Raw genomic sequence first — 27,492 nt, forward strand, 5'->3', positions numbered from 1 at the left:
TCACATTTCCAAAATAGCAAAAAAAGGATTCTCTATAAAGCTTTTGAAATCTGCACTTGTTTTTGCTGTGTTGAATTAAATACTTGCAATGCGTGGAATAATATGGTGTGTCAACAATTTGCAAACTAGAAAACTGACCGCATTAAATGAGTGGGACTAGTCTTCAGCATTTTAAATGTACATATTGAACTCAACCTTAGCACTGGAGGAGTTAAATAAAAAATTACACAGTCCACTTGTTCATCTCTTCTTCTCCTACATCCCATTCCCAAATACTAACATATTTTACATCCATCAGTAATATACAATGTTTCATACCATACGCAAAAAGGAACACTTTTATTAATAGTTGCTTTAAAAAAAAACATACCTGGGTATGGGACGTGGAACCAGGGGGAATTAACTATTGCATCAATGTTAATATCAGTCCGAGCAGCAAACCCATAGTCTGCTGGGTTTCTTGGAAACACACTGAAGTATGTCAAAATGTAACAGATCAGCCAGGATAAACACATTCCCAATAATACCTTAAAAGAGTTCAAAAGGACTATTTTAATTCATTCCATATTTACAAGTAATCCTTCAATGTGTTTTCACAAGGTTAACATGATCTGATAAGAACTGTGTGTGTGTTACAATTTTATTGTATTATTGTATAAGGATGTCTTTTCACAGGGAGATGAGGAAGTTACAAGGAAACAACGTTACACACATAATCATATTTCCTTGCTAACTGCTAACACTTTTGTTTGTTAAAACCAGCATTGAAAGAAAAAGTCTGTCATCTTGGAACATGCAGTTGCTCTTTAGGAAAAAAATCATGAATTCTGCTTTAAAAATGGCGAATATTAGGAAATGTAATTTTCCTTTTTAACAGTACACCTTAATGTATACTTCTTTTGAGTATACTTATATTGACTACATTTTATTAACATTTACATTTTACAATGAATATATTTTAATTTTCTATGATATAATTTTCTTTTGTTTTTTTTCTTTTCTCAAACCCGATCTTCATTATTGCTTCTAAAGTATATGAAATGCAATAGGGTTCATTAAATGAAAGAATTATTACCATATGTAATTGCTCTCTCGGATATATTATATGTCCAGACATTGATATTACATCTTGCGAATAGGACCTTTAAATGTTTAACTACATATCTGGCTTGCATTAGCATTTTGCCTGATTGAATTGCATCAGCCTCTGTAAGAGCTGAAAACAGTATAAAATAACATGCAAGAAATCTCTAATATATCTATAGTTCATTTTCAATTTAAACAGTGCCAGTTTCAGGCACTCTCGCTACATCGCCCATAATGCTCTGTGTTATAACTCCTGTTACATATTCCAAGCTGCCTGGAGACCCTGTACTGTTCCTTATATATACAATACAACAAATTAATATGAAGAGTTCAGAAACTGCTTGTGTTCAAAATACTATAGGAGGAAAATAAACATAGAAACATGTTATGAGGAAGTGAATTGGGAAATGTTTCATATTATAAATATCCATGTCAAATCATCAGCCTTCAAATGCAGTTTAACTGGACTACAGTTCTTGTTTTGCCTACAGTTTTCTATAGTGATTATTAACAGTACAATAAACAAAACAAAGGATTTCAAAGTATCAGCAGTGCTGCAACATATTGACTAAAGTGATCTAATCTGAACATTTGTCATGTTCAAGGATTTTGTTGGGTCAGTCTATGTGCTGATGCTGAGGGAGATAAGGGGTGAAGGGATGGTTCAAGGAAGCAGAGCGGAGAATAAGAGAACATGCCAACGCTGAGTTATGTAATACCTACAAGTTGATTTTTTAAAGAGTAAATGTGGCCTGTGAAGATGAAAGTTAGAAAGAAGATGAAAGAAAGAAAAGATGAGAGAACATGTAAGTTGTGCATTGCAAATGAGAGTGGGGTGGGAGAAGATCTGAAAGATCGGGGGAAGTAAGTAAATTATCACAGGGTCATGTTATATGAAGAAATGAGTTTTGAGGATGTTTTTATAACTAGAGCTCAGGAGAATATGTACAAGAACAGAGAAATCCAGGAGGCGGATGAGAAGAGGCATTTACAGAGGAAGAGGGAAGGGGGCTCTGTACAGTGAAGGCTCCATTTGTTGTAGTACTAAACATTAGAGGGGAGATGTAAATAGGTGTAGGATAGCTGATGCATTGTAGGTTCATTCTCTAAGACTACCTTAAATTTGCCAGCTTAAAATGGCTGTGGAGAGGACGCATGAGTTCGAGGACCAGTCTAATGAAACAACAGAATATGTAAGTAACCACAGAAAGTTAATGGGGGGAATTTACTAACGTATGTGTTTTCTTTCTTTATTTATTGTAGTATGCAAACTGCCACACATCAGCACCAAAATGCAAACTTACAGTAACTAAACCACATCCGATGTGTGACTGTTTACAAACCCCTAAACAATAAGCAAGGCCAAACTGCATGATAAAGATATTATATTTTGCAAGTTCCAAGTTCTAGTCAGCATAGGTTCCAGGCCCCTATGTAGCCCCCTATGTGGAAAAATTATCAGATTCCTGCACCTGGACAGCACAGACTCAATGCTGAGTAGTACTTTGCCACTCAATCTACCCATAAATGGGGGTTTATCATTAGTCAGTTGCCTAGAGCATCGGGATCTGGAGAGGCACCAATGAGTCCGCCTACCACTAAAATAAAAAATGTGTCTGAACGAGACATCATTGTTTAATGCCGGTGGCAGCTGCAGAACTTGTAAGACGCCACCTCTGGACTTTCACTTGAGGGGTGGACAGGTGGGTATTAAGGATAGAAGCAGTAGATTGAAGCTTTGCTTAGGGTGCTGAGAAACCTTCACCAGCCCTGCCCTCCAATATACAGACTTCAATCCTCGGAAGATGCATTATCCAGGAACTACACTACAGAAGCCATGTCACCAGGCTGGACTAGTATCTAGGCATTCATGGTGTGTTACAATTGGGCAGTTTGTTTAGGGTTTATGGATGACTGATTGCTGGACTGATTCCCATTACTTGAGTACTGGTAGACTTGATGGGCTTAGTCAGTTTGTAAGCCTGCCGGAGGTAGAGATGGAAACCTTACCATGCTTGTAGATACAAGCTTGGTACAAACTATGTAGGTACGGGGGCCAGATATTTTTTTTGTCTGAGGGTTGGGCTTGATGCTGAGTTGGCTGGGCTATTAGAAAATGGAATGGAAGGAACATTTTTTCCGTTTATTGAATTGTTTATATTTTTGTCACTTCTGTCAGGCAAGATATCTCAAACAACATGAGGGTCGAAATATCTTGCCAGTGCAAACCATGTCTTTATATATTTAAATAAATGTGTCTGCTTATCCTACTGTACCTCTAGGCAGGGCCCACCGGCCATCAAAGTGCCATGGAGTCCAATGGTGCATGGGATAGAGATGGGTGGGGGCTCCTTAGTGCATCATCCAACTGCCACAATCTGAGCAATAGATAAACATATACTAATACTATATTGGAGGAACTTTAATGGTGACTTTACTGGGAGCTCCAATGATAACCTGACTGGAAACTGTAATTGTGACCTGACCAGAACCTGACTGGGAGCAGTAACAGAGCTGTAACTAATGATTTTGACTCTGACTATATTATTGATTGGACAGGAAGCTATATTGGCAACCTCACTAGGAGCTGTAATGATGGTCTGATTGGGTGTTGTAGTTGTGACCTGTCTAAGAACTGTTAGCTATAATGATGGTATGACTGAGAGCTGTAAATATTCATCTTATTGAAAGCTGCAATGATGGCTGACTGTGAACTGTAAGGTGATCTGTCTGGTAGCTGTCATAGTAACTTGACTGGGAGCTGTAAAAATGACTTGACTGGTAGCTGAAATAATGTTGGGAGTAAAAATTATCTGACTAGGTGCTGTAGTGTTGACTTGTCTAGGTACTTCAATTGTGATCTGACTGAGAGTTCTAATGGTGACCTGACTGGTAACTCTAATGATGGTCTGACCAGGAGTTGTAATGGTGATCTGATTGGAAGCTGAAATGGTGGTCCTTCTAGAAGCTATAATAGTAGCCTGACTGGGAGCTGGTGATCTAACTAGAAACTGTAATAGTGACCTGTCTGGGAGCTGTAATGATGATGGAAGTAAAGATTATATGACTGGGACCTGTAGTGGTGACTTGACCAGGATTTAATTGGGAGCTGTAATGGTGGCCTGAGTATGAGCTGCAATGGTCATTTGAGTGGAAACTGTAATGGTAAGTGGAATGGCATGTTCTTTTCACTGTTTGACTCTAACTGAATACATTAGTTTGGCATTATGTGATGTATATTTTGCACAGTGCTTTGTGGGTTGGCCACTGCTTGCAACCTGCCAGTAACCCTAGTGACAGATCGGTTGTGCACACAGGAACCGGCAGGAGTCCACTACACCTCATTTGTGAGATCCTTCCCATCAAGTGCCCTTTTACCATATGTCTCCTTTATTCTTTAACTTACACAAATTTTAAAACAGACAGTTGATTTCAGTGTCTCCAGAAGTGTTACTTCTTTGAAGGAATGAGGGTGTGGTATATAGCCTGGTAAAGGAGAAAAGCAGAACAAATTGTCAGGGCCCATTGAAACAAGAGGACAGGCAGGATGCAAGGAAGTAAGTGCTACCGTTATCTTGGTTCACCTCCTTCTCTGTTTCTGCCTCTGGTTACATCCCCCCATCCATCCTTCCTGAGTCCTGCAGGGGCATGTCCATTGCCCTCTTGCTTTTTTTTGGACACCTCCTCCCTGGTGAACTTATTAGTTCATTTGGCCTCCACTATCATCTCCGTGCTGATGCACCCAACTCTACCTTTCCTCTCCTGATCCCCCCCCCCCCTCCATCCTCTTTCGGGTGTCTAACTGCCTCTTTGCTATCTCCTTCTGAATGTCTGTAAGCTTCTTCAAACTTAACATGGGCAAAATGTCTTCCCTCCCTCTATACTCTTCTCTCCACCCGACCTCTCTATCACAGTTTACAACATCTCTAGCTCCACTGTTCCCCAACTTCACTGCCTGGGTGTCATTCTCAACTCCTCCCTCTCCTTTGCCCAATCCTGTTTCCAGTTTCACAACATTGCTGGCTTCTGACCTTACCTCTCCCTGAATGCACCAAATCTATTGCCCACTCACTGATCATTTCTTCTCTCAACTACTGTAACCCCCTCCTTTCTGGCCTCACCTACTCCCATCTCACTCCTCTCCAATGTGTACTCAGGGCCTGACTGAGACCCGCTCACGAGTGCATAGCGCTCGCAAGTGGGTCAAGGGGGAGAATTTCTCTCGCTCCGGGGCTCACTACAAAAGGGGTGGCTGTCAATATTGATCGACAGCTCACCCCATTTTGTAGGTGGTGAGGGGGGGGGTGGCTACACAAATAGAGGCATTCCCAAAGGAACGCCTGCCATTTGTGGGAGGCACCACTGACATCACCAGTGATGTCAGTGGAGAGCTTCCTGCTCTATTAGAGCAGGAAGTTCTCTGGGGCTTGCGATGGACGAGACCCTACCACAAGGGTCTTGTCGCAAGCCCCGATGGTCGTTATGGTCGCGACCATCACCTGGACGCTTGCAAAAGCTGTGGGTGGTCACCCACAGCTTAGCGAGGGGCCAGGAGGCTAGCTCAAATAAAAAAAATGCCGCCCTGATTAAGAGCGGGCACTCTGAAAGAGCATCCGGCTCTGAATCATGGCCTCTGTGACACAGCAAAGCCAAACTTACTCTCTAACTGCTGCGCATCTGCCTCTGCTCTCTGCCACTCTCTGCACTGGCTACCCCTCCACTACAGAACCCTCATCAAACTCTTCACCTTCTGGTACAAGGCCATTTAAAACTCTACTGCTCCCTATATCTACAACCTCATATTCTTACACATTCACTCCTGTCCTCTCTGGTCGGCAAATGACTGTCACCTCTCATCCCCTCTAGTCACTACCTCTCATGTCCAATTCCAAGAATTCTTCTGTGCCACCCCCATTACTGGAACAGTCTCCCTCACACTATCAGGCTTTCCCCTAACCTGCATACTTTATATGAATGCGGAAAACCTACTTGTCCACACAAGCTTACCAGTCTACTGCTTAATCTCTCATCAATTAGTTTCCCTCACCTTCATTTACCTTCCCTCTCTCCCACTCTTGCTTCCTGCCCACAGCCATCCATTTGTCTCCCCCGTACAACCATGTACTGTTGTGTTGTTTGCACCCTGTACTGTGCTGCAGACCACATGTGGTGCCCTATAAACAAAGTTTAATCATAACAATGCTATTCCTGGCTGTGGGGCTTCAGGGAAGATGGCAGTAGAGACATGGCAGGGGACAGAAAGTAGACAAGATATAGAAGACACAAGAGGAAGCAGGCATAAAGCAGGGGGGGGGGTGACATTGGGAACAATGGAAAAAGAGATGAAGGACAGCTTGTAGGTACCAGAGGTAAAGAGGATGGTAAACTTTAGACATACAGCAAACAGCAAATAACAAGTAGGACAGCCAGGCAGTGCATATAACGACAGACATGAGGCAAAGAAGTAAGCAACAGCCTAACAGAGGATATAGGTCAAACATTTAGTGGGGGAGGGTATTCAATTAGGTGTGAGAATAGCAAAAATCTCATACCTGCTGGGTTTTTCCTGCAGGTGCTGAATTTTTGCTATTCAGTTAGGTGCAGGGATTTTCAGTTATTCAGGTGAGTATATTTTTTTACTTTATCTTTTTTAAGTCATGCTTGATTTTTGTATCTGGTGTGTGATAACTGTGTGACATGTGTATAGTGAAAAGTGGGTATCAGGTGTGTGATATTGGTGTGCCCTGTGTATAGTGATCATTGTGTATCTGGTGTGTAATATCTGTGTGACATGTTTATAATGATCAATGGGTATCAGGTGTGTGATATTGGTATGCTCTATGTATAGTGTTCAGTGTGATATTGGTCAGGGCCGTAACTAGGGTAGTGCGACCTGTGCCATGGCACAGGCCATCGCAGGGCAGGGGGCAGTGTTTGGGCCTGTCAATTTTCCTGTTTATTATCATTCTCACTTGTAGCTTCCTCTTCTTTTATCCCCAGCATCTCCTAGCCTACCCTGTCTCTTCCCCATAAGGCCATGGCCCTTTTTCGGGTGCACTATCTTCTGTCCCTATTTAAAAAATAGGTGGGGGGGCGCCAATGCTCTCTCTGGCACAGGGCACCAATAAGTCTAGTTACAGCTCTGATATTGGATTGCTCTATGTATAGTGATCACTGTGTATCAGGTCTGTGATATTGGTGTGCCCTGTGTATAGTGATCAGTGTGTATCTGGTGTGTGATATCTGTGTAACATGTGTGTAGTGATCAGTGGGTATCAGGTGTGTGATATTGGTATGCTCTATGAATAGTGATCACTGCGTATCAGGTGTGTGATATAGGTGTGCCCTGTGTACAGTGATCAGTGTGTATCTGGTGTGTGATATCTGTGTAACTTCTGTATAGTGATCAGTGGTTATCAGGTATGTGATATTGGTGTTCCCTGTCCAAAGTGATCAGTGTATACCAGGTGTGTGATATTGGTGTTCCCTGTGCAAAGTGATCAGTGTATATCAGGTGTGTGATATTGGTGTGACCAGTGTATAGTGAGATCAGTGGTTATCAGGTGTGTGATATTGTCGTTACCTGTGCAGAGTATTCAGTGCATATCAGATGTGTGATATTAGTGTGCCCTGTGCATAGTGATCAGTGCATATCAGATGTGTGATATTAGTGTGCCCTGTGCATAGTGATCAGTGGGTATCACGTTTGTGATATTAGTGTGCCCTGTGTACAGTGATTAGTGGGTATCATGAATATATAGGGTAAGTAAAAGAGTGGAAAGTATGGATTGGAGGAGGGGGACACAAGTTTTGTTAACATGGCAGATGATAGCTGAACCATTCACTCTTATTAAACTTACAAGAAAAACACATTTTCACTGAGGAGAAGAAGGGGCGGTTTGTCTCGATATTTTTCTGTGGGACAGACTATATACTATGCCTATAGAAATCACTTGGAATTTACCATCCCAAGTGTACTCGTTCTGAATAGAAGTCTATTTTTGCATCCCTTAGATGTATTCTTATACTTAACATCATCATTTCCTCTCTGTATGTTGCACATCCTTATGTGACCCTAAATAAAGATGACTATTGTTTAGGAAGTGTGGTCTGGGATCTGTGCTTTTAAAGTAACCAATGCCATGCTAGGACACACAGTATACTGTGTTTCATATCAAGACTGCTGTGAGCTGGTTGGAGGTCAGCAAGCCACTGCTATGACATTACCAAACAAGGACAGTAATAATAAAAATGACAGTTAATTTAGTCATGGAAATATTTAGATCTCTTTTACAATTCAGTATATAGAAGCCCCGATTCTCAGTCCAACGCGTCTGCGTTAGTTTTTCTGCTCAGCCGCAGCAGCCTACTTACTGGTCATTTAAATAATCCACCAGTGTAAACTGAAAATCCATGCGAATGCATGTGGAAGCCTATCACGCTCACAGTTTTTCCATCCGCAGATGCAGCCGTCACCATTAGCACCCGGAAATGCACCCACCCCATGCCAGCTGCAAAAGCTCCATCTAAAAAGGTGCCCCATCTCCATCCACATACTATGAAGGAGCAAGGAAGCTGTCTACACACCCACAACACTCCAATGACACAGAACAGTGGTCACCACCTAGTTACAGCCCAGAAATGCCCATTTCATGGAAAATGTGGTCAGTTAATCTATCAGTATGCATTAGCGATCTCTGTCTGTAAGCACGTGCTTGATCCGGCACATGCACAGTTGCCGATTTCTTCCTTTGGTGCACGTGCAGTGTGCTGAAATCCACGGCTCCATAAAGTTATATAGCGTAGACAAAATTAACAAATGTATATATTTTATTGCAGCATGTCATGATCTTAAAGGGTTTCTGTACCCTTCCGGCAATAGCTTCACTGCTATAGTCTACAATCCATTACCTTCCCTATAAGATATAACAAAGTCCACCCACTCTTCAGATACAGAATTTAGGCTTTATGCTGGGAAGGTATATAGGACCTTATTCAGAGGCGGCCGTACGGTCTACGATCGCACGGCCGCCTCGATGTTTTGCCAGTGCGCATGCGCACGAGGGAGCCAGCTCCCTCGTGCGCATGCGTGAGACCCGCTACGACCGACAGCGCTGGTCGTAGCGGGTCTCTTCCCAAAGGGGGCGAGCTGTAGATGTTGATTGACAGCTCGCCCCGTTTGGAAGGCGGGCCGGGGGGGTGGCAGCCCAAATGGAGGCGTTCCCATGGGAATGCCTGCCGTTTGGGGGAGGCCCCACTGACATCACTAGTGATGTCAGTGGAGAGCTTCCGGCTCTGACAGAGCCAGAAGCTCTCCGGGGCTTACGACAAGTGAGACCCTACCCTAGGGTCTCGTCATAAGCCCCGATGGTTGCGATGGTCTCTGACCATTGCGACCATCACCCGAGCGGTCGTTAGAGCTGTGGGTGTTAACCCACAGCCTAACAACCGCAACAGAGGCGGGCGGTCATGATGCAAGTGGCCGCCCAGTTTCTGAGCGACCGCTTGCATCCTCCGACCGCCTCTGAATGAGGCCCTGAGTGCTGCTCCTCCATATCAGTTTTATGCTGGGAGTGCAGCACTTGGCTGTGATGTCTGAGGAGCAGTGCATGCCGCTCCCCCCTTTTTGAGTAAAGATACAGCGGGAATGATTTTGCCACTTTCGAGTGGGTAGAGTGTGCACCAACAGAGCTCACATCTCCCTGTTTTTAAGACAACTTTTTCATATACAGGTATATATTTTTTAAATCACATGATTAACTCTGCAGTAGACAGATATTTTGCTTAGTGGCAGTCCTCAACAAAAGTTAGTCTCTAAGGTTTTACATGCATCACTTAATCATATGGTACATGTCACAATTAATTAAAATTAAAATATGTAATGAAAATATAAAATATAAATGAAAATAGAAATTATGTTCAATGTACTATCAATTAAACCAGTGTCTCTCTGATATAATTACATTCAATCAGAAGCATTTCGACATGAGAAAATGAGAATATGGCATAATAAGCTATACATTATTTAATGGTAATTGTGCTTAATTTATTTTTTGGAAGTGCAGCAAATTAAATTTCTTCCCTGCATGCCCTTGTGTGATTTTATTATATAAGTGTTTCCTATTGATTACAATTATGGTAGATCACATTATATTCCTCTTTAACTTACTGGAAAAAGTTTGAAAACAGGATACTTGCTGATTTTCCATTCTCCTTTATTGTAGGATATCAAGGGAACCTCTATATTTCTCAGATATTGCGAGAAAATAATGATTAAGGCAATAGTTCTGAAAAAAAAAATATCATGGGTTGATAGTGACCATTTTTTCATGAATTGTTGGTATTACTGGTATACAAATATATAATAATAGCAACATAATGTAACAAACTTATAATATGAGAGTGTCTAATCTACTTCACTGTCCTCTATACATGTCATGTCACATAAGTAGTCTCGGGTATGTAGTTACTGCCTTGCTTGTTTTCAGCCAAGCATACTATATGATAATAAATATTCGGTAATTAGTTTAGTTACCTAAAAATATGCAGAAACTAATGTTTCCGCATGTGTACGGGCCATTAAGTGATGATGAATGGACCCAATAGGAAGATTTTCTGTTTGGGAGCTTCCAACTCCATGCAAATCTGCCTTAACCTGCTAAACATGTTGTGTGTCATTTGAGGTAATGAAACATCCCAGCTCAGGTCTTGCACTGGGGTCCTGCATTTGTTCACTACACCACTGGAAACATGGTAACATTTGGTGAAAGAAGATGTTTGTTATGGGAATAATTAATTTACTGTACAAGAAATATTTACAAGTCCTTGAAATATAATGGAGAGGGACATGAATTACCAATTGTATATACATGACTGGCCAGCAGAGAGCTAAAAATATTTTAACGGGTCCCACTGCCCAATCCCTACCTCTTAGGGAGGGTCTCACAGTTCACTGTTTCTTTAGAGGTGCTAGCCTAAGTGCTCCAGCAGCACCTGTTTGCCGAAACTGGGTGCAGAGAGAAGCCCCCAGCTCCCATAAGCATTACAACACTAATGAGATTTGGCAATCACTATGTATCCAGTGCAGAAAGAGATGCTGCATGGAAGAGTAAATGTGAACACTCTTGTAAGTAAAGTACTGCAAGGATTGTTTATAATATACTATAGATAATATGGCAGAAAATTATTTGAATTCATTAATTTCTATTTATATGTTTTGGAAAATTGAAGATAACACATATTCTTATTAATTATTATAATTCTACTAAAGGGTGAACATATTATTATTATTACCAGACTAAATAAGGCACACATTATTATTAGATTAAATGAGCACATTCTATTGTTATTCTTCTAAAGGGAGCACAGATTATTATTATTATTATTATTATTATTATTATTATTATTATTATTATTATTATTATTATTATTATTATTTATTATTATTATTATTATTATTATTATTAGACAAAAGGAGAAACAGATTATTATTATTATTATTAGATTGAATGGCACAATTTATTGTTAATCTACTATAGGGGAACAGATTATTATTGATGGATTAAAGGAGACACATTTAATAATTTAACTAAAAGGGGCTCAGATTATTATTACTCTTAGACTAAAGGAGGCACAGTATTATAATAATAATAATAATAAAAAATAAATAATAGTAGTAGCAGTAGTAGTATTCTAATATATATTAGATAAAAGGGGGCACTGATTTTTATTATTAGATTAAAGGGAGTGCATACTATTAAAGGATACATTTATCATGAAACAATTTACAGTACAGAGTAAATATTTACTTTTGCAACCATTGTAAATATTGGTTCTGTGGTTTCTGTTAAACTTGAAATTGTTATATTTTGTCCACAATTTTCAAATCACTGACATGGTTTATTTAAATATCTTCCCTGAATGGTCTTCCTATGACTAAAGCTTGCCTGCAGGGAACATTTTTATTTCTTGTGGGAACCAATGGTTGACTAATTTATACAGGTTATGGCCCATCATAGATTATAGAAAGTCAAAGACTTTGGGCTATATTTATGAAACTGTGTTAGATTGAAGCTGAACATTTAAAGTGGCACTCACATGCAGTGTAAAGCAGGCCGAGCTTTACACTGAATGTGAGGGCCGCTTTAAATTTTTCGTTCCAATCCTCCGTGAAGCTCTTTAAAAATATAGCCCTTGGATATTGTTTCACCTGCTCCTATTTTCAAAACCATCTAGTTCATCTGCTAACTGATTGTGGCTTTATCTGATGTCAGTACATTTTCCAAAGTGGAAATGCAGTTTTCTATTTCCTGTATCAACACCGCAGAACATTATTTATGGAACCCTTGAGCATTACTAAGTTACTATTTGCTTATTAATATTTATTTTATTTAGCTCAAGTACACCCTATAGCACTTTGCAATTGAGACCAAACAAGCCTGGGTAACAACAAACTAAATGTAAGGGACTGCTAACAATCTATTGAAAATAGGAGATGGGTTCATAAGATGGGATAAGATTATGTGCAACATAGTGCATATCGTCAAACCAGATTGCAATGGGAACAAAATACATAGAGGGACTATATTATTCAGTCACACAGCAATGTTTGGTGGTAAGAGGGTTTTTTGAGTGTAGAAAGAGAATACCTTTTTAGTAAACTGCATAGATAGGATGTAAGTGGGATGCGGTCAATATCCCAGCACATGGGGGATGCCGGCGCTGCTTACAGGTTTAGGGTGCGGGGAGGGGGAGGTTAGCTTTAGGCACTAGGAGGGAAGTTAGGTTTAGGCACTGGGGAAGAAGGGTTAGGGGTAGCGATAGGATGCCAGTGTCAGGATTTTGACCACCGGGCTCCCGAGCGCCCGCCTCCTTTACCCAACCCGATGTAATCATGTAGCATAGCCTAAGAGGGCTAAGAAGATGCCTGAAGATATCAGTTTCCAGGGAAAGCATGAGGGTTTTGAGGTTAGGAGAAAGTCTTGTACAAGAGAGGGAATTCGACACAGTGGGTGCAGCCTACACATATGATGGGTTAGGTTCCGGATCCTCCCTGTAAAGTGAAAAATCGCAGAAAAGCGGAACATTGCCTTTTTGTACATGTAAAAGCCACCAAAGACATTCCTTGTTCAGTAAATATAATCATTTCTACAGTAACTTGGTATTCTGTAAAAGGTGTCTTACTCTGACATCTTGTTGAGCAAATCAGGCCAATAAAATGAAGATAGCACAGAATATTCACCAAAAATAATGAACATATATAAAATTGAACACCTCTGCAGTATCAAAATGCTGAATAGCATCACTCTACTTTTTATGTCTCCATATTATTGCAGTTAAACTTTAAACATAGGTCTCTTCAATAGATTTATAGATTTTGTAAAGGTAGCCAGGCTAGTACGGTTACTGGAGTTGGCTTTTGATGAAGGTATTGAAGTAATCTTAAAGTTTGACATTATTTTTGTCTGGAACTGGATTTACAGTGGCAGTTGATTTCTTCTCTTGACTTATCTTAAGACCTGTGTCTTATCCATTAACATATACAATAGCAGAAAGATGACTTGGCAAATATGAGACTAGACATAGAAAACATTTCACCACTTGCAGAATGTCAAATCATTTCCCCCTTTTCCTGTAATAGAAAAACTATTAACAGAAAACATCAAAATCTGTACTCTGCTTCCCTCTAGTGGAGAGCAGCTATGTTAGCACAGTAACTGATGTGGTCTAGTATTTGGAAAACTGTTGGATAGCGATGAGCTGCCTCAACAGCAAAAAGCTGGTAGGACTATTATGGTAATATTCTGTATACCAGAATTGCTACATAACAATCCCTTTTCTTGTTCTCACTGCAGAGTGGAAGCTCAGTTAGCCATCCATTGATTGGTTCAAGGAATTTCCATACATGTGTGCCAATTGTTTTAAAATAGAGTGATTTAATTGTTGTTTCCATTGGCAGTTGCCACCCTTTGTTTTCATGTTGGATTAGCAGCTGACAAAACCTGGCACCTCAGTGATGCCACATCACCACAAACCCAGGTTTACCTCAATGTAAAGATATTCACTTTTCCACTACCTATCTCCTATCTTCCACTACCTATCTGCGATTAATTGGTCATGGATACCTTTCAAATATAGTATCTTTGGGCTTCCCACCACAGGAGGCCTCCACCTGTTATGAAGCAATTTAACACCCCCTGCTCCTTTATTTCTTTAAATAAGGCTGAGATCATATAAATTCCAAATAATTTTGGCAGTTCCATGTTAATTCTTTGACTCTGCTCTTTGTATCCCTTCTTGTTTACAATGATGGTTTTAATTAAAGATGATCGGTTCGTTTTTTTGCTTAAAACTAAACACACTCAAACTTCGGGGTTCTGAGTCGAACCAAGTCCTGGTTCGGATCACTTTGGGGGTACCGAGTAGGTGGATTGCACATAAGACCCTCCCTCGTTATTTCAGGTGAGAGTGTATGGAGAGGGTGTGGACTGTAGTTCATGCTGCAATAATACAGACTAAAGGCTATTAGAGAAAGTTTTAGGTAGATAGAGAGAGTGGGAAGAGTGTAAAAGACTGCAGGCTTCTTCATCACTGTGTATGTTTATCAGACACTAGCTAGCACATGCAGTCCGTTGCAAACAGGCTCTTTCTTATGTTTATTAGAAGTGAACTTGAAGTGAGCTGCACTTACTTACAATTATTTTTCATAGATGTGCTATATTCTTTTAAACTGTGTTTGTGCCGCTGCTCTGTTGCTTAGTTTAGCCAACCAGCTCGCTACAGCTTTTGACCAATATTGTTGAAAAGAATATTGTGAGCAGTGAGGTGGTCAAAATTGACTGGAAATGAATGTTATTGTTGTTAATTATACTATAGGAACAAAAACAGGTCAACTACACAATTTTAGCTGTTTTATCCATTTTTAAAGAAATTCAGATCCAGAAGCAAAACCGAACCCAAAAAACTTGAGGGTAGTTTTGCCAAAAGCATAACTAAAACACGACGATGATTTAACACCAAAACACTGTGGTCTGCAAACGTGTCTAGTTTTAATTAGCAGAAGATGTCATACCTCCCAACATTGAGGAATCTACGTCTTCTGTTTACTAGGAAAGCATGAGTGCTATTATTCACAGCTACCTGAATCAGCCTGTGTTATAGCCCTGTACGGTCTGGTTAGTCTTGTTATGCTTACTTTTCATTGGGCAGGCAATATAAAAGGTATTGTATGATAGCTGTAAACAAAAGAATTATGTCCATATGTTTAGGAGATATATGATGCTCATCAATGGTGTATTCTTTTTTCAGGATTAACAGTAAATATGTCAGATTAAGAAATTAAGAAGCTTTCACCAAGAGCTAATTTATAGTATAATACATTTTAAGTAAAGCCCTCTTGCTGTTACACGACATGATCTTAGTAATGGTCATATCTTGCAGACCAGATCATTGAAACATACATATAATACATACTTACAGTTACAAATCCTTTAGCAGTAGACAAAAGTGTGTGTAACTCATTTTGTACCAGTAGATGCATAAATGTATACAAAACAGAGGAATATTAAATTAGGAAGAAAAAGAGAACAGAATACATACAGATATGCCTAGCTATATCCTTGCCACTGGCGAGGCAAATCGCGCCACGTATAGCGAGAGACGCACATCCGCGAGCAGATACGTTCACTGCATGCGCGACCGCGCCTCCATAGGAATGCATGTTGCGATCGCAGTGCGCTCCATAGCGTACCATAGCGATTGCAAACGTATGGCGCGATGCGTGCACACATTTGTGGCGCAATCAGCCACAATGTAACTGGGCACATCTGTATAAACAATTAGGAGCAGATCAGTATTTTTATTTAAATTCTGTACTAAACCGTTGTGCATCTCTATTATTTTGGAGAGTGAAAAACACAGTAATTATTTTCTATATGAATAATGTGTCTCAATGCAGTCCCTTGCTTTCATACTTCCTTTCACTATCTGTCTGTTTTGAATTTTGGCACAACAGTGCCCTTTGCTGGAGGTTACAGCATTTAAAGTAAGGGCAGATGGCTCATTCATTCTGGTCCCAGAAGTTCTAGTTTTACAGTGTCTGCTGCTTAAGTGCATCTTAGCAATGTCTGGGAAGCCCCGGCAAGATACGATCATGTTTCCCAGACATTGGTCTGCAGCAGGGTGCACAGTTAATACTGATATATTTTTTGCAAGATCCAACTAAGCCAAGCTAAATCGTGTTTTATAAATGTAACTCTTATCAGAGGAACATACAGCTCTATTATAATACATGGGCTAAAATAAAGAGGAGTCAAACAATATAAATACAAATATGGACAACAATATATTTACATGGAAAAAGTTAGACAGTATGTGTCTGTAGCATATTTAGAAATCAGGAGTCTTTCATTATCCTAATACCTAATTGTTCCATTATTTTGAACTTACAATGCAGCGATTCCCCAATGTGCACCACATTTCTTTCCGGCCTCACCAAATAAGGAGAGTCCTATAAGTGTTATAGTCGGAGTTATAGACAAGGGTCCGATAAATCTCAGAAGAAGTCCAATTAGTCCAGAAAAGCCCAGAAACAGTTGCAAACTGGAAGCCACAATAATTGCACCTTGAACCTAGAGAACAGAGAAATCTAAATTGTTTCCTTATTGTAAATTGTTTCCTTATTGTACAATTAATATGAATGTCAGTTACCAAAAGAAACCACTTAGTGCTTCCCACTCTCTCCTTAATCACATATATAGGCTAAGTAGGGCATGAATGGCTATGTACATGCCAAGGGGTACATTTACTAAAGCTTCTAAAAGAGACAAGTGGTGGTGTTATATCAACCAATCTTATTCTAGCTGTCATTTCTTTATTGCATTCTTGAAAATGATAGACAGAAACTGGTTGCTGTAGGCAACAACCCCCCAATGATCTTTGGGCCTGATTCAGCAAGGATCGCAGTTGCAAAGATGCATGCAATTGGTCGATTAATTCACATTGTGCATGCATATGAATCGCAGTGCACGTGCACGACTTAGCAATAGTGATGGGAACTGCATCTGCAGAGACTACGCAGACCCAAAGCACATTGATTGACAGGAAGTGCCGTTTGTGGGTGATGACTGGGGGTGGTCGGGTGAACGCAGGCATGCCAGTGCGTTTCAATGCCGTTGCAGGTTCGTGCATAAATTATACACTGCGATACAATATGTAGCCTGAGGCCTCATAGCGTGTGCTGAAGTTAGTAATTCCTTAGTGAGGTCTGACCTGCCTTAACTGTGCGTATGAGTCCGATGTTACTCGATGTTACCGATTATTTTGCTATGTTGCACAAGTATACAGATGTGTGTAAGGGGAAGTGGGCGTCCTTATGTTAGGCTGTGATCGCAATGATATTGCACACATTTGCATTTCACCGCTGATATTAGCAACTGCAGTGAATGCGTTCTAACAGAATAGAGATCCTTGCTGAATCAGGCCCTGTGTGTAGTTAGCAGAGAATCAGGATGGAGAGTGCCTGTTTTTTCTGTGTACCTGTCCTAGAAGGTCATGATCTTCAAATAACACTGGAATATTAGATCCGCCTTCTAAACCTTTGTGGAATAGCCTCTTGAAGTGATGATGATGTGTTATACTACAGTACCAAAGGGATTCTTAGATTTATCAGTAAGGCAGCAGCTGAGCATAGTTGGTAGTATATTTCTGTATACCGTATAAACAGTACAGTAAGTGACTCTAAAGCAGCATCTCTGTGCCTTTACATTCACTATGTAAAAATCCCATGGGTACAATCAATTGGGTGCACGATTGATGCTATTGAGACCATTTTTACATTACCTAGGCTATGCGCACTCCCAATTCCAAGGGTATCTAATTAAAAAAGTGTTTGCAATCATTTTACCACTAAAAAACCATGGGGGGGATGTTTTTTTCAAATCAGCCTGCACCAGTTCTACAGTGTCTCCTGTACCAGAAAGAATGAGGAAAATATAATTCATATCTGCCTACTGATTTATTGAACTCAGCAGGACTTAAAAATAAGGCAACAAGTAGCTGAAACTATTCCACCAAGGCCCGTGCATACTTATATCTATAATTTTGGTGCAAACTCATTGCTGAGAATTCAAATGATTGAAGAACTCAGACCTGATCGGCACGTGGGTGGGACAGCAGGACAGTCCCAAAAAAAGGGACTGTCCCGCTGAATGCGGGACAGTTGGGAGGTATGTGATAGGGGTGTGGCCTAATCACAGGAGGTGTGACCATGCCCCTTTAGGAAAAAAACAAAAAAAATAATATTTGCTGCACGCCGAGAAGGGGCTGAGAGCACAAATCTGGGGGGGAGAGGGGTGCTCAGTGTGATTGCTACCCTCGCAGATAGAGGAGAGGAGACTGTTGCTGTCTCCCTGCTCCCACTGCAGTCCAGCACACAGCAGAATGTGCTGGGCTGCTGACAGATAAGAAGGAGGAGGGGCAGCGTTGGATCCGGGCCCCCGCCAGGCTCCTCTAACAATTAATTAGTACCACTTCCCTCAGCGCCGAGAGGGGGGAAGCGGGTACTGATTACCCGGGCCCAGGGTACTGATTACCCGGGCCGTCCCTCTTAAATCACAGCAGCCCAGCACACGCTGCTGTGTGCTGGGCTGCAGTGGGAGACTGCTGGTGGCCATATTGTGGTTTAAAATAATACTATGAATATAATTTTATCTATTTCACTTCTAAACACAATCTCAATACTCATTTTTAATGATAAATTCTCTCTATCAAAAATTAAAACTTAAGGTGTGCCTTGGCAATTTTAGCAGCTTGTTGAGTGAAAAAGAATTTTACAATCAGTGTTTTAGAATGTATTAGATAAATGATAACTATAACACAAGCAAATGCATGACCACAATAGCAGTGGTATGTATTATGATTTGATTAGGACTGCGGCCACAGCATGCAGTATAAGGGAGGAAACAGAGCTGCTGAACATGCCCAGTGGCCAGAGCTACTCCTACCAAGTTTACTGTCTGTGTTGCTGATACAGAGATTGACTGTTTTGTGGCAGATGCTGTGGCTGTGCGACAATATGTAACACCCCTGCCTGCTGGTTTCTCTGATCAGCTGCTGCATTCGAAGACACAGCATTGGATCATCTGGTGAACATCGGACATCTGAGTAACCCTCAGGTTATTCACAATGCACAGGTAAGTCACGCTGTCTGACACGTCCCTGTTTTCTGGAATGCTCACCATCCCTGCCGCCAAATGTCACCAGCATGTCACTCAAGCTGCAGCTTTTGGGGCACTGCAACCAACATCATAAAAATAGATCTGCAGTTCAGCTCCTGCGCAAGCGATATCAAATAAATATCGAAATTACGCACATCTCTGAATTAGGCCCAGTGTATTGATCTGAGCCCTCAATCACGCACCTAACCATAGAGACCATTAGGTGGGAGAATGTGTTCTTAGAATGCTCAGGTAAGTCTCCTACTGGTTATTTTATCTATGTATAATTATTGTGGGATGTTTAACATTTTCTGGAACAATATTAATGATAGGAATCCTTAATAAAATATTCTGTCACTACGGTATGTGACGATAAAAAAAATTCTTCTGTTGTCCTTTATTGTTAAATAGACCGTTAAATGTGTCATCCCTTTTGTTACATATACTGTTCTTTTATAGTTTTAAACTATGAAATTGTTAAGCTCCCAGATTACTTGGTGCAAGTATGTTTATACTGTACTTTACTTATTTAGACTTTCGGCTGCATAAGCATTAAACCCAACATCAACGTGTGTATACAAATCAAAGACAAATCTGGAGACTGTAAAGAATTCAAGCTATAAGGAATGCAAATGTAAAGGCTGGATTTGTCTGCATGTCTACCGCCAGGTCAGAGGGTGAGGAAAACATGTCTGTCATGGCTTCACTGATTTCTGTTATTGCTGATTTGTTCCTGCTCTCTTATCAGGAAACCCATGCTGTTTATGTCTACAAAAAATGCTGGTTCAGTGTACTCCGTCCACACAAGCAGTACAGTTGAGCCATTACATTAAAATTATAAAAACAAAAACTCCTGAACACAGTTTCATGGAATGGAGAGCGACATGTAATGTAATGGTAATTCTGGAATTATATGTGAAGTATATGTGATGCATCACAGTGGGATGCAGGAAAAAGGTGAGGTGTATTAAATTGCTGAACAAAACATTGGTTAAAATTTTTCAAATACTGACTCACTTTCCTGACCTAAATATTATTAAAGTTGAAAAGAACTGTGTTCATTATTCATTACCTTTAAAAAAAAACATGGAAACAGTTACAGTATCTTAAATTTTAACTTTGCTCTTTGAAAGTTAGTAACTCTCATACAAAATTTGGGTTTAATTGAGAGATGTGTGCAAACCCGATGGTTTACATGTGTTAAGATCTGCCAGGGCCGTAACTAGGGTGGTGCTACCAGTGCCAGGGCAGATCTTAACATCATCTAAACATTAGACTTTGATAGATCCCTGTTCTTTTAAAAAGTCAGTTTGTCCACTCACACCTGATTGTCATTCCATAGATTGAAAATATCTTACTCTAATTTCACCTTCAAAATATCTGCTAAGCCTAAAGGTTCACATACTTTTGCCACTCACAGATATGTGATATTTTCCTCCCAATTTTTTTGTCTCTTTTGTATGATTTGGTTCTCTTTATCCACTTTTAGGAATTTCAGCAGAAATATAGAAATTTCTGAAGGGATCACAAACATACATGCACCAATATTATAGATAGATAGATAGATAGATAGATAGATAGATAGATAGAAATGGATATAGATGTATACAGAGTATATATATATATATATATATAGTGTATATATATATATATATATATAGTGTATGTATATATATATACAGTATATATATATATATTGTGTGTGTGTGTATATATATATATATATATATATATACACTGTATCAAATAGATGTGGCTTGATTGAACTCTCCAGTGGTACATTTGTTATATTTCATTACATTCACCTTGCTTTGATAATACTGTAATAAAAAACACAGAAACAAAAACTGTTATGATCTCAACATTGGGAACACGTGTACTACTATGCCATTTCATCTCAACATATGTTTACAAGATTCAGGAGAAAATGGCGAAATAAGAAAAGGAAATATCATTACTTCTCTCATTCGAGGCTGCCATGACTCTGTGTTATCTATAGAATAGTTTCCAGTTGCATTGAATACTTCAGAAAGTTGACATTTCCACTTAGGGAGAGATAATATTGCTAATGTGGGTGTAATTAAGCTGAATGTCCCCCCTTGTAGGATAGGTAATCTGTGAAGAAATAAAATAAACAATTTTAAAGTAAACATTTAGAAATGATAACATTGAAACTTGTGATTTTCACCTAAAATAGATCTAAAAATATGCAGAAAATAATGTCACATACAAAGCAGCAGACAAGAGAGGAAGTCAGAATAAGCCAGGCCAAGCGCAGTATAGCAACTAAAAGTAGTGCAGAACTATAGTGATGGAGACTAGTGGTAACTACCTAATACTCTGACAGCTACCTGCTCTCAAAGAGAAGCTTATAGGCTTGCTCGGGTGTGGTTCATTAGATCGACAGTAAAAAGGTAGACAATGTCTAGATAGACACCAAATGGTAGACAGTCAAAATGTCAACAGGGACAAAAAGTCATCACACAGAAGGTTCACATGGATGTAGGTCGACAGGTACAAAAGGTCGACATGGTCAAAAGGTCGACATTGAAATGGTCGCCACATGCTTTTTTTTACCCCTAATCTTCACCCTAACCCTCGCCTTGGTGCCTAACCCTAACCATCTCTCCTAATGCCTAGCCCTAACCATTGGGGTAAGTGCCTAACTCTAATCATCCCCTCAGTGCGTAACCCTAACCCTCTGGTAAGTGTCTAACCCTAGCCATAAACCTAACCCTAAAAAAAAAATTCAACCTTTTTGTGTCGAACATTCCAATGTCGACTTGTTGATCATGTCGACCTTTTGTACCTATTAACCTACATCCATGTCAACCTTTGTGTATCAATGTTTTGTACCTGTCAACCTTTTGGCCCTGTCAACCTATTGACTGTTGACCATCTGGTGTTGACCTATAGACTGTCGACCTTTTTACTGTACATCTTTCAACCATATTCTGCTTGTGCATAAAAACCTCTGAAGTCACTGATCACATGGATAATAGATTACCACGTGCCTACACCTATAGAGGAAGACATGACGCCAGCACAGGTATGGAGCGTATTTGGTTGGAATGAGTGGTGCGTAGTGTTGGAATGTTGGGATTAAGAGGAGCACAGTGATCTCTAGCACACTGCAAAGTCCAACCAGGAGCAGAGGAAACATGAATAGGACAATCTGTTGCTGTCGGCCTGTGCGGTCACACTGAACAGGCTGAGCTTCTGTGTTTTGGGACAATTAAACTAGTATTATTGTGAACTGAAGATAGCAAATGAGAACAGTTTCAGTCAAACTGACTACTTAATTAGACTTGGATTTCACAGTATCAATGTCGGGAAGAATATTGGCTATATTTGATATTAACTAATATAAAAGTATTTTATTAGGTAATTAGCATAATTTTCTGAACACATATTTACACCAAATTTTCTGTTGATAATTATCCTACTGTATAGTAACATTGCTTTTTCTCTAGTGATATAATTTGAAACATGTATGTAGACATTATATACATCTTTTGGCAAATTACTTCCACAAGTAATGAGGGTGTTGCTGAGCTTTCACCTTTTCTAATTGAGCTACTGTGGGCAAAGTTTATCTTCAAGACCAATCTATGTTGCTGTCTCTCCATCACAAGTGTCAGGAATGGTCATCAACATCAGCGCTCAGACATGTCCTTTGACATTCTCACAGGCTGCCGACCCAGTGATTTTTATACATGATAGCATAGACTGCCTGAGTGCCTGATATAGTCTTAATTATGTATACTTATGTTATAATTGTTATTATTTATAAAGCACCAACATATTATGTGGCAATGTATATTAGCAGGATTGTTCTACAAACAAATTACATATAATGATATTAAATAAAAATGTAATGTTGGTCCTGTCCCAAAACTTACAATCAAAGAAGGTTGGAGAATATTTGAAACATCAGGTTAATGAAAAATAACAATGGCTAGTCTTAGCTAAGGTCAGTGCAAATGTAGTTGCTATTGTGGAACGAGAAAGAGATTTTAAGAGGTCAGTTCTGGGGAACATTTTACGATTTAAATGGTTGAGAAGCAGAGATTTCAAGAGATGGGAGAAATCTTGTAGTCACAGCTCCGTCGTGCGCATTCGCGAGACCTGGACAGCGACGGGCAAGCCATCACTATGGGTCTCGCTACAAAGGGGGCGTGCTGTCGATGGTGAGTGACAGCACGCCCCCTTTGGTGGGCGTGCTGGGGGCGTGGCTGGCCAGACGGAGGCGTTCCCATGGGAACGCGTACGTCTGAGGCTGGCCCCACTGACATCAGCTGATAGAGCCAAAAGCACTCCAGGGCTTGCAGCAAATGAGACCCTACCACAAGGGTCTCGTCACAAGCCCGATGGTCTCGATGGTCTTGACCATTGTGACCATCTTTTTGGCCCCTTGCTATAGCTGTGGGTGGTTACCCACAGCTATGCGAGCGGCCCGGAGGCCGCTCTAAAATTAACAAGGACGGCCCTGATTCAGAGCGAGCGCTCTGTCAGAGCGTCCGGCTATGAATCAGGGCCAGTGTTTTTAAGTGAGGAGTGCGGTGAGTGTAGAGGTGAAGTTGATCCAACACGGTGAAAGAGTGAAGAATATTGGGGCCATATCTTGGTTAAAAAGACATTATTTAGAGGGGAAGCTGATGTTTTGTTGTTTTTTGTTTAATACAAATAGCGTTTGGTAGAGCAATGTGTAGATAGCCAGTCAGCTGCAATATATTATTACATTGGTTCAGGACTGGAAATTAAAACTATGTGTAATGCATATGATACTGGATCCTATAGGAGAATACAAATTCACAGAGAGAGGTGGCATAAGATTATAACATCAGTGGACATATGACCTCATTCATAGTTGTAACAAACCCAAAGGTTTGCATATAACTATGATGGTGGGAGGACTGCACAAGCACAGGGCCAGTACTGTACATATGCAGAACAGGACATGCATCAGTGCATGCAGTGCCACCTAAGTCACAGCCTGATTAACAGGCTGGGGCTGTTTGCTGGCCAGGAAGGGGCGGCCATGGGGTCATTTTTACAAAACGTAGACAAAGACGCAGCAGCGATGCAATCAGCATGCAACTCTGAATCATTCCAATAGATCCAGACAAAAGGATACTCCAACAGAGAGAGAGAGGGTGTGGGGGGAAAATATGTTTTAATAAAACTCTGAATAATGGCTTACTTACGAAACTAATGAAGTGTTTTCTGGATCACAGGTCCCCTTAGCCTGTAAGCTTTCAAGAACAGGACCTTCCGCCATCTTGGTTCTCACCTTGGGGTAAATTTACTAAAGGTCAATTTAAAATCACTGAAAATCGATCAAAATCAAACAACATAGATGTTGCGTTTCTGGGGCTAAATCACACAATTACAAACAGACAATTTTTGCTTTAAGTATTAGTAAAAGCCCCAGAAACACAACATTGATTTTGATCGATTTTCAATCGATTAAAATCAACTTTTAGTAAATATACCCCAGAGACTCTGGGGGTCATTCAGACCCGGTCGTTAGCACCGATGCGCTTGGACCGGGTCAATGGCACCCCACAGAGCATGCGCACGCTGGCACCGTTGAGCGCATGCGTGAGACCCGCTACGACCGACAGCGCCGGTCGTAACGGGTCTCGATCCAAAGGGGGCGAGCTGTCGATGTTGATTGACAGCTCGCCCCGTTTGGAAGGCGGGCCGGGGGGGTGGCAGCCCAAACGGGGGCGACCCCATGGGAACGCCTACCGTTTGGGGGCGGCACCACTGACATCACTAGTGATGTCAGTGGAGAGCTTCCGGCTCAGACAGAGCCGAAAGCTCTCCGGGGCTTACGACAAGGGAGATCCTACCCTAGGGTCTCGTCGTAAGCCCCGATGGTCGCGATGGTCTTGACCATCGCGACCATCACCTTAGGCGGTCGTAAGGCTGTGGGAGTTAAACCACAGCCTTACCACCGCAAAGGAGGACGTCTTGAAAATTCAAGAGGTCCCCCCCTCATTCAGACCGACCGCACGCTCTGTGCGACCGGCTCTGAATGAGGTCCTCTGATCCTGTTTGTCCTCCCTTCTTAGTGCACTGGGTCATAGAGTGCTGATGTTAATAACTGTCTTTCATGTTGTTGTATCATTAACTCAATGTTTGATTGTTGCCCCTGACTATCTGTCTCAACATTTTTTTATTATGTTGTCTGTTTGTTTATACTACTGTAATTCTCCCTGCACTGTAGCATTAATACTTTGTGGTGTTTTATAAGTAAAAGCTATATAATAATAATAATAATCATAATAATAATAATAATAATAATAACAATAATAAAAGAAAATAGTGACGATTAGTAGAAAACAAAAACAAGATAGATACATGAGGTGGTGTAAGTGAGATATGACTTTTGTGATGAGCATGTTGTTTGTTACATTAGTGCATACAGTGTCGAAGGAGGGTATTGCACAAAAGAGTCCGTAAGGGATGTAGCGTATCGAAAACATGTAAAGCCTACTGTTTAGGAGGTGCTCAAGTAGTTTATAGTAGAGATGTGCTGTCCGGCGTTCCTGAAAAGCGAACACACCCAAACTTTGGGGGTCCCAGTTGAACTGGATATCTTTTGGGTTCCAAGTAGTACCCAGTCCCAGCTTGGTTCTGCTGTCAATTCAGGACTAGGATTTAAAAAAACTAATCTCTAATCTCGGTTTTGGATTGCATGTAAACAGGTAACATAACATTTGAGGTTGGTTTTCTAGAAACCAAAACTAAAACACAGGGGTCCCTGCACATCTCTAGTTTAAAGTCAAAAGGGAGCAGCCAGAAATAGATTTTACAGATCATTTTAATTATGGTTTGGGACAATGAGTGGATATTATGTGACAAATGAGGATGAGCAGAGTAAATTAGATTGTCTTCAGTTAACAAAGCTGAAGGAGCTGAGAATAGCAGAGATTGTGATGGATGTCGGGTAATGATGAATATGGGTTGTCTGGTTCAGCGCTATGTCACATTTACAGTATGCTCAGTTCGTCTTTGATGCTTATCCAGATGACTGTTTTTTTATTTTAAATCTACTAGCAAAACATTTCCATAATGCCAGATATAGATGTATTGCTCCATATGCAGGACTAGAAGCAACTGCAAGAATATGATGTTTGCATTTTTTATCACGTTCTATTCCACCAAAATACATAGGCCCATATTCAATTTGAGCTGAGCCGCGTTAACTTAACGCAGCCCGGACGTAACGCCGACTTCACTTGTTTTCCAGGGGTTAAAGTATCGCGCACGTGCCAGCGTATCCCCGTATTCAATTTGAAAGTAGACGAAAACGGAACCCGGCGATACTTGGATCGGCGGTAAAAAAACAGGAATTTTCGGGAAATAATCTTAGGACCCCCCCTAAAGATGTCCAGACATGGGGGATCACTATGGATACCCCCATTTTTGGCTGCAAAAGAAAGTCGGGTTTTTAAATAGCTGCGGCAGGTGTTTTTATTTCCCGACTTTGAAGAAATGCAGAAGAGCATTTAGCTTATTTTTTTTGTTTTTAAAAATGGTCCCATCAAATTTGGGGTACATGACACTTGGTACTAGCATATTTTTAAGTCCCAAAACACATTTTTTTGAAATTCTGCAAAAATGCACCTGCCACGGCTATTTGAAACCCCGACTTCCTTCAGGAGTTAAAAATGGGGGTACCCATAGTGATCCCCCATGTCTACACATGTTTAGGGTGGTCCTAGAATATTTCCCGAAAATTCCCGTTTTGTTTAACCTGTAAAAAACAAGTAGTAAAAATTTACAAAAAAATTACATAAGGTCCCCCCCAAAAGCCAAACCAGCCCCAGGCTTGCCAGCCAGTGGTGGTTTCTAAAAATATGGGGAACAAAAAGTGTAGGGTTCCACCGTATTTTAGAAACCAACACCAGGCTTCAGGGACTAGTGCTAGTTTTAAATATAGGGGGCAAAAAAGACGTGGGGTACCCCCTATATTTAAGACTAGCACCAGACCCAACCGACCGGGGTGTAATGCCACAGCCCGTAGACCCAATTACCGGGGCTCCAGGTCCAAAGTATTAGCACCCCAAATCGGTCAGCGCAAGCCGGTGATCTCTGGGGAGTCAGGGAACCCATAAAGAAGGGTCCCCCCCCTCCCGAGCACCACAGATTTATGCTGAAGCCTGGGGCTCTTCCCCAT

General features: G+C 40.7%; 1 protein-coding gene across 1 annotated transcript in view; it reads right to left on the reverse strand.

Moving 5' to 3' along the window:
• The window catches only part of LOC148538365 (solute carrier family 23 member 2-like), a 240,093-nt gene that overhangs the window by 188,362 nt on the left and 24,239 nt on the right, over positions 1–27,492 (reverse strand). Inside the window, exons 4-7 of the mRNA XM_088455399.1 lie at positions 21,260–21,416; positions 16,534–16,715; positions 10,256–10,373; positions 371–527 (exon numbers count right to left, since the gene is read on the reverse strand). Coding sequence (XP_088311525.1) covers positions 371–527; positions 10,256–10,373; positions 16,534–16,715; positions 21,260–21,416 — 614 coding nt within the window. The remainder of the gene's footprint in view (positions 1–370; positions 528–10,255; positions 10,374–16,533; positions 16,716–21,259; positions 21,417–27,492) is intronic.

Source organism: Taudactylus pleione, unplaced genomic scaffold (genome assembly GCF_031769625.1).
Source record: "Taudactylus pleione unplaced genomic scaffold, aTauple2 ptg000040l, whole genome shotgun sequence".
In the NCBI taxonomy this organism is placed as follows: Eukaryota; Metazoa; Chordata; class Amphibia; order Anura; family Myobatrachidae; genus Taudactylus; species Taudactylus pleione.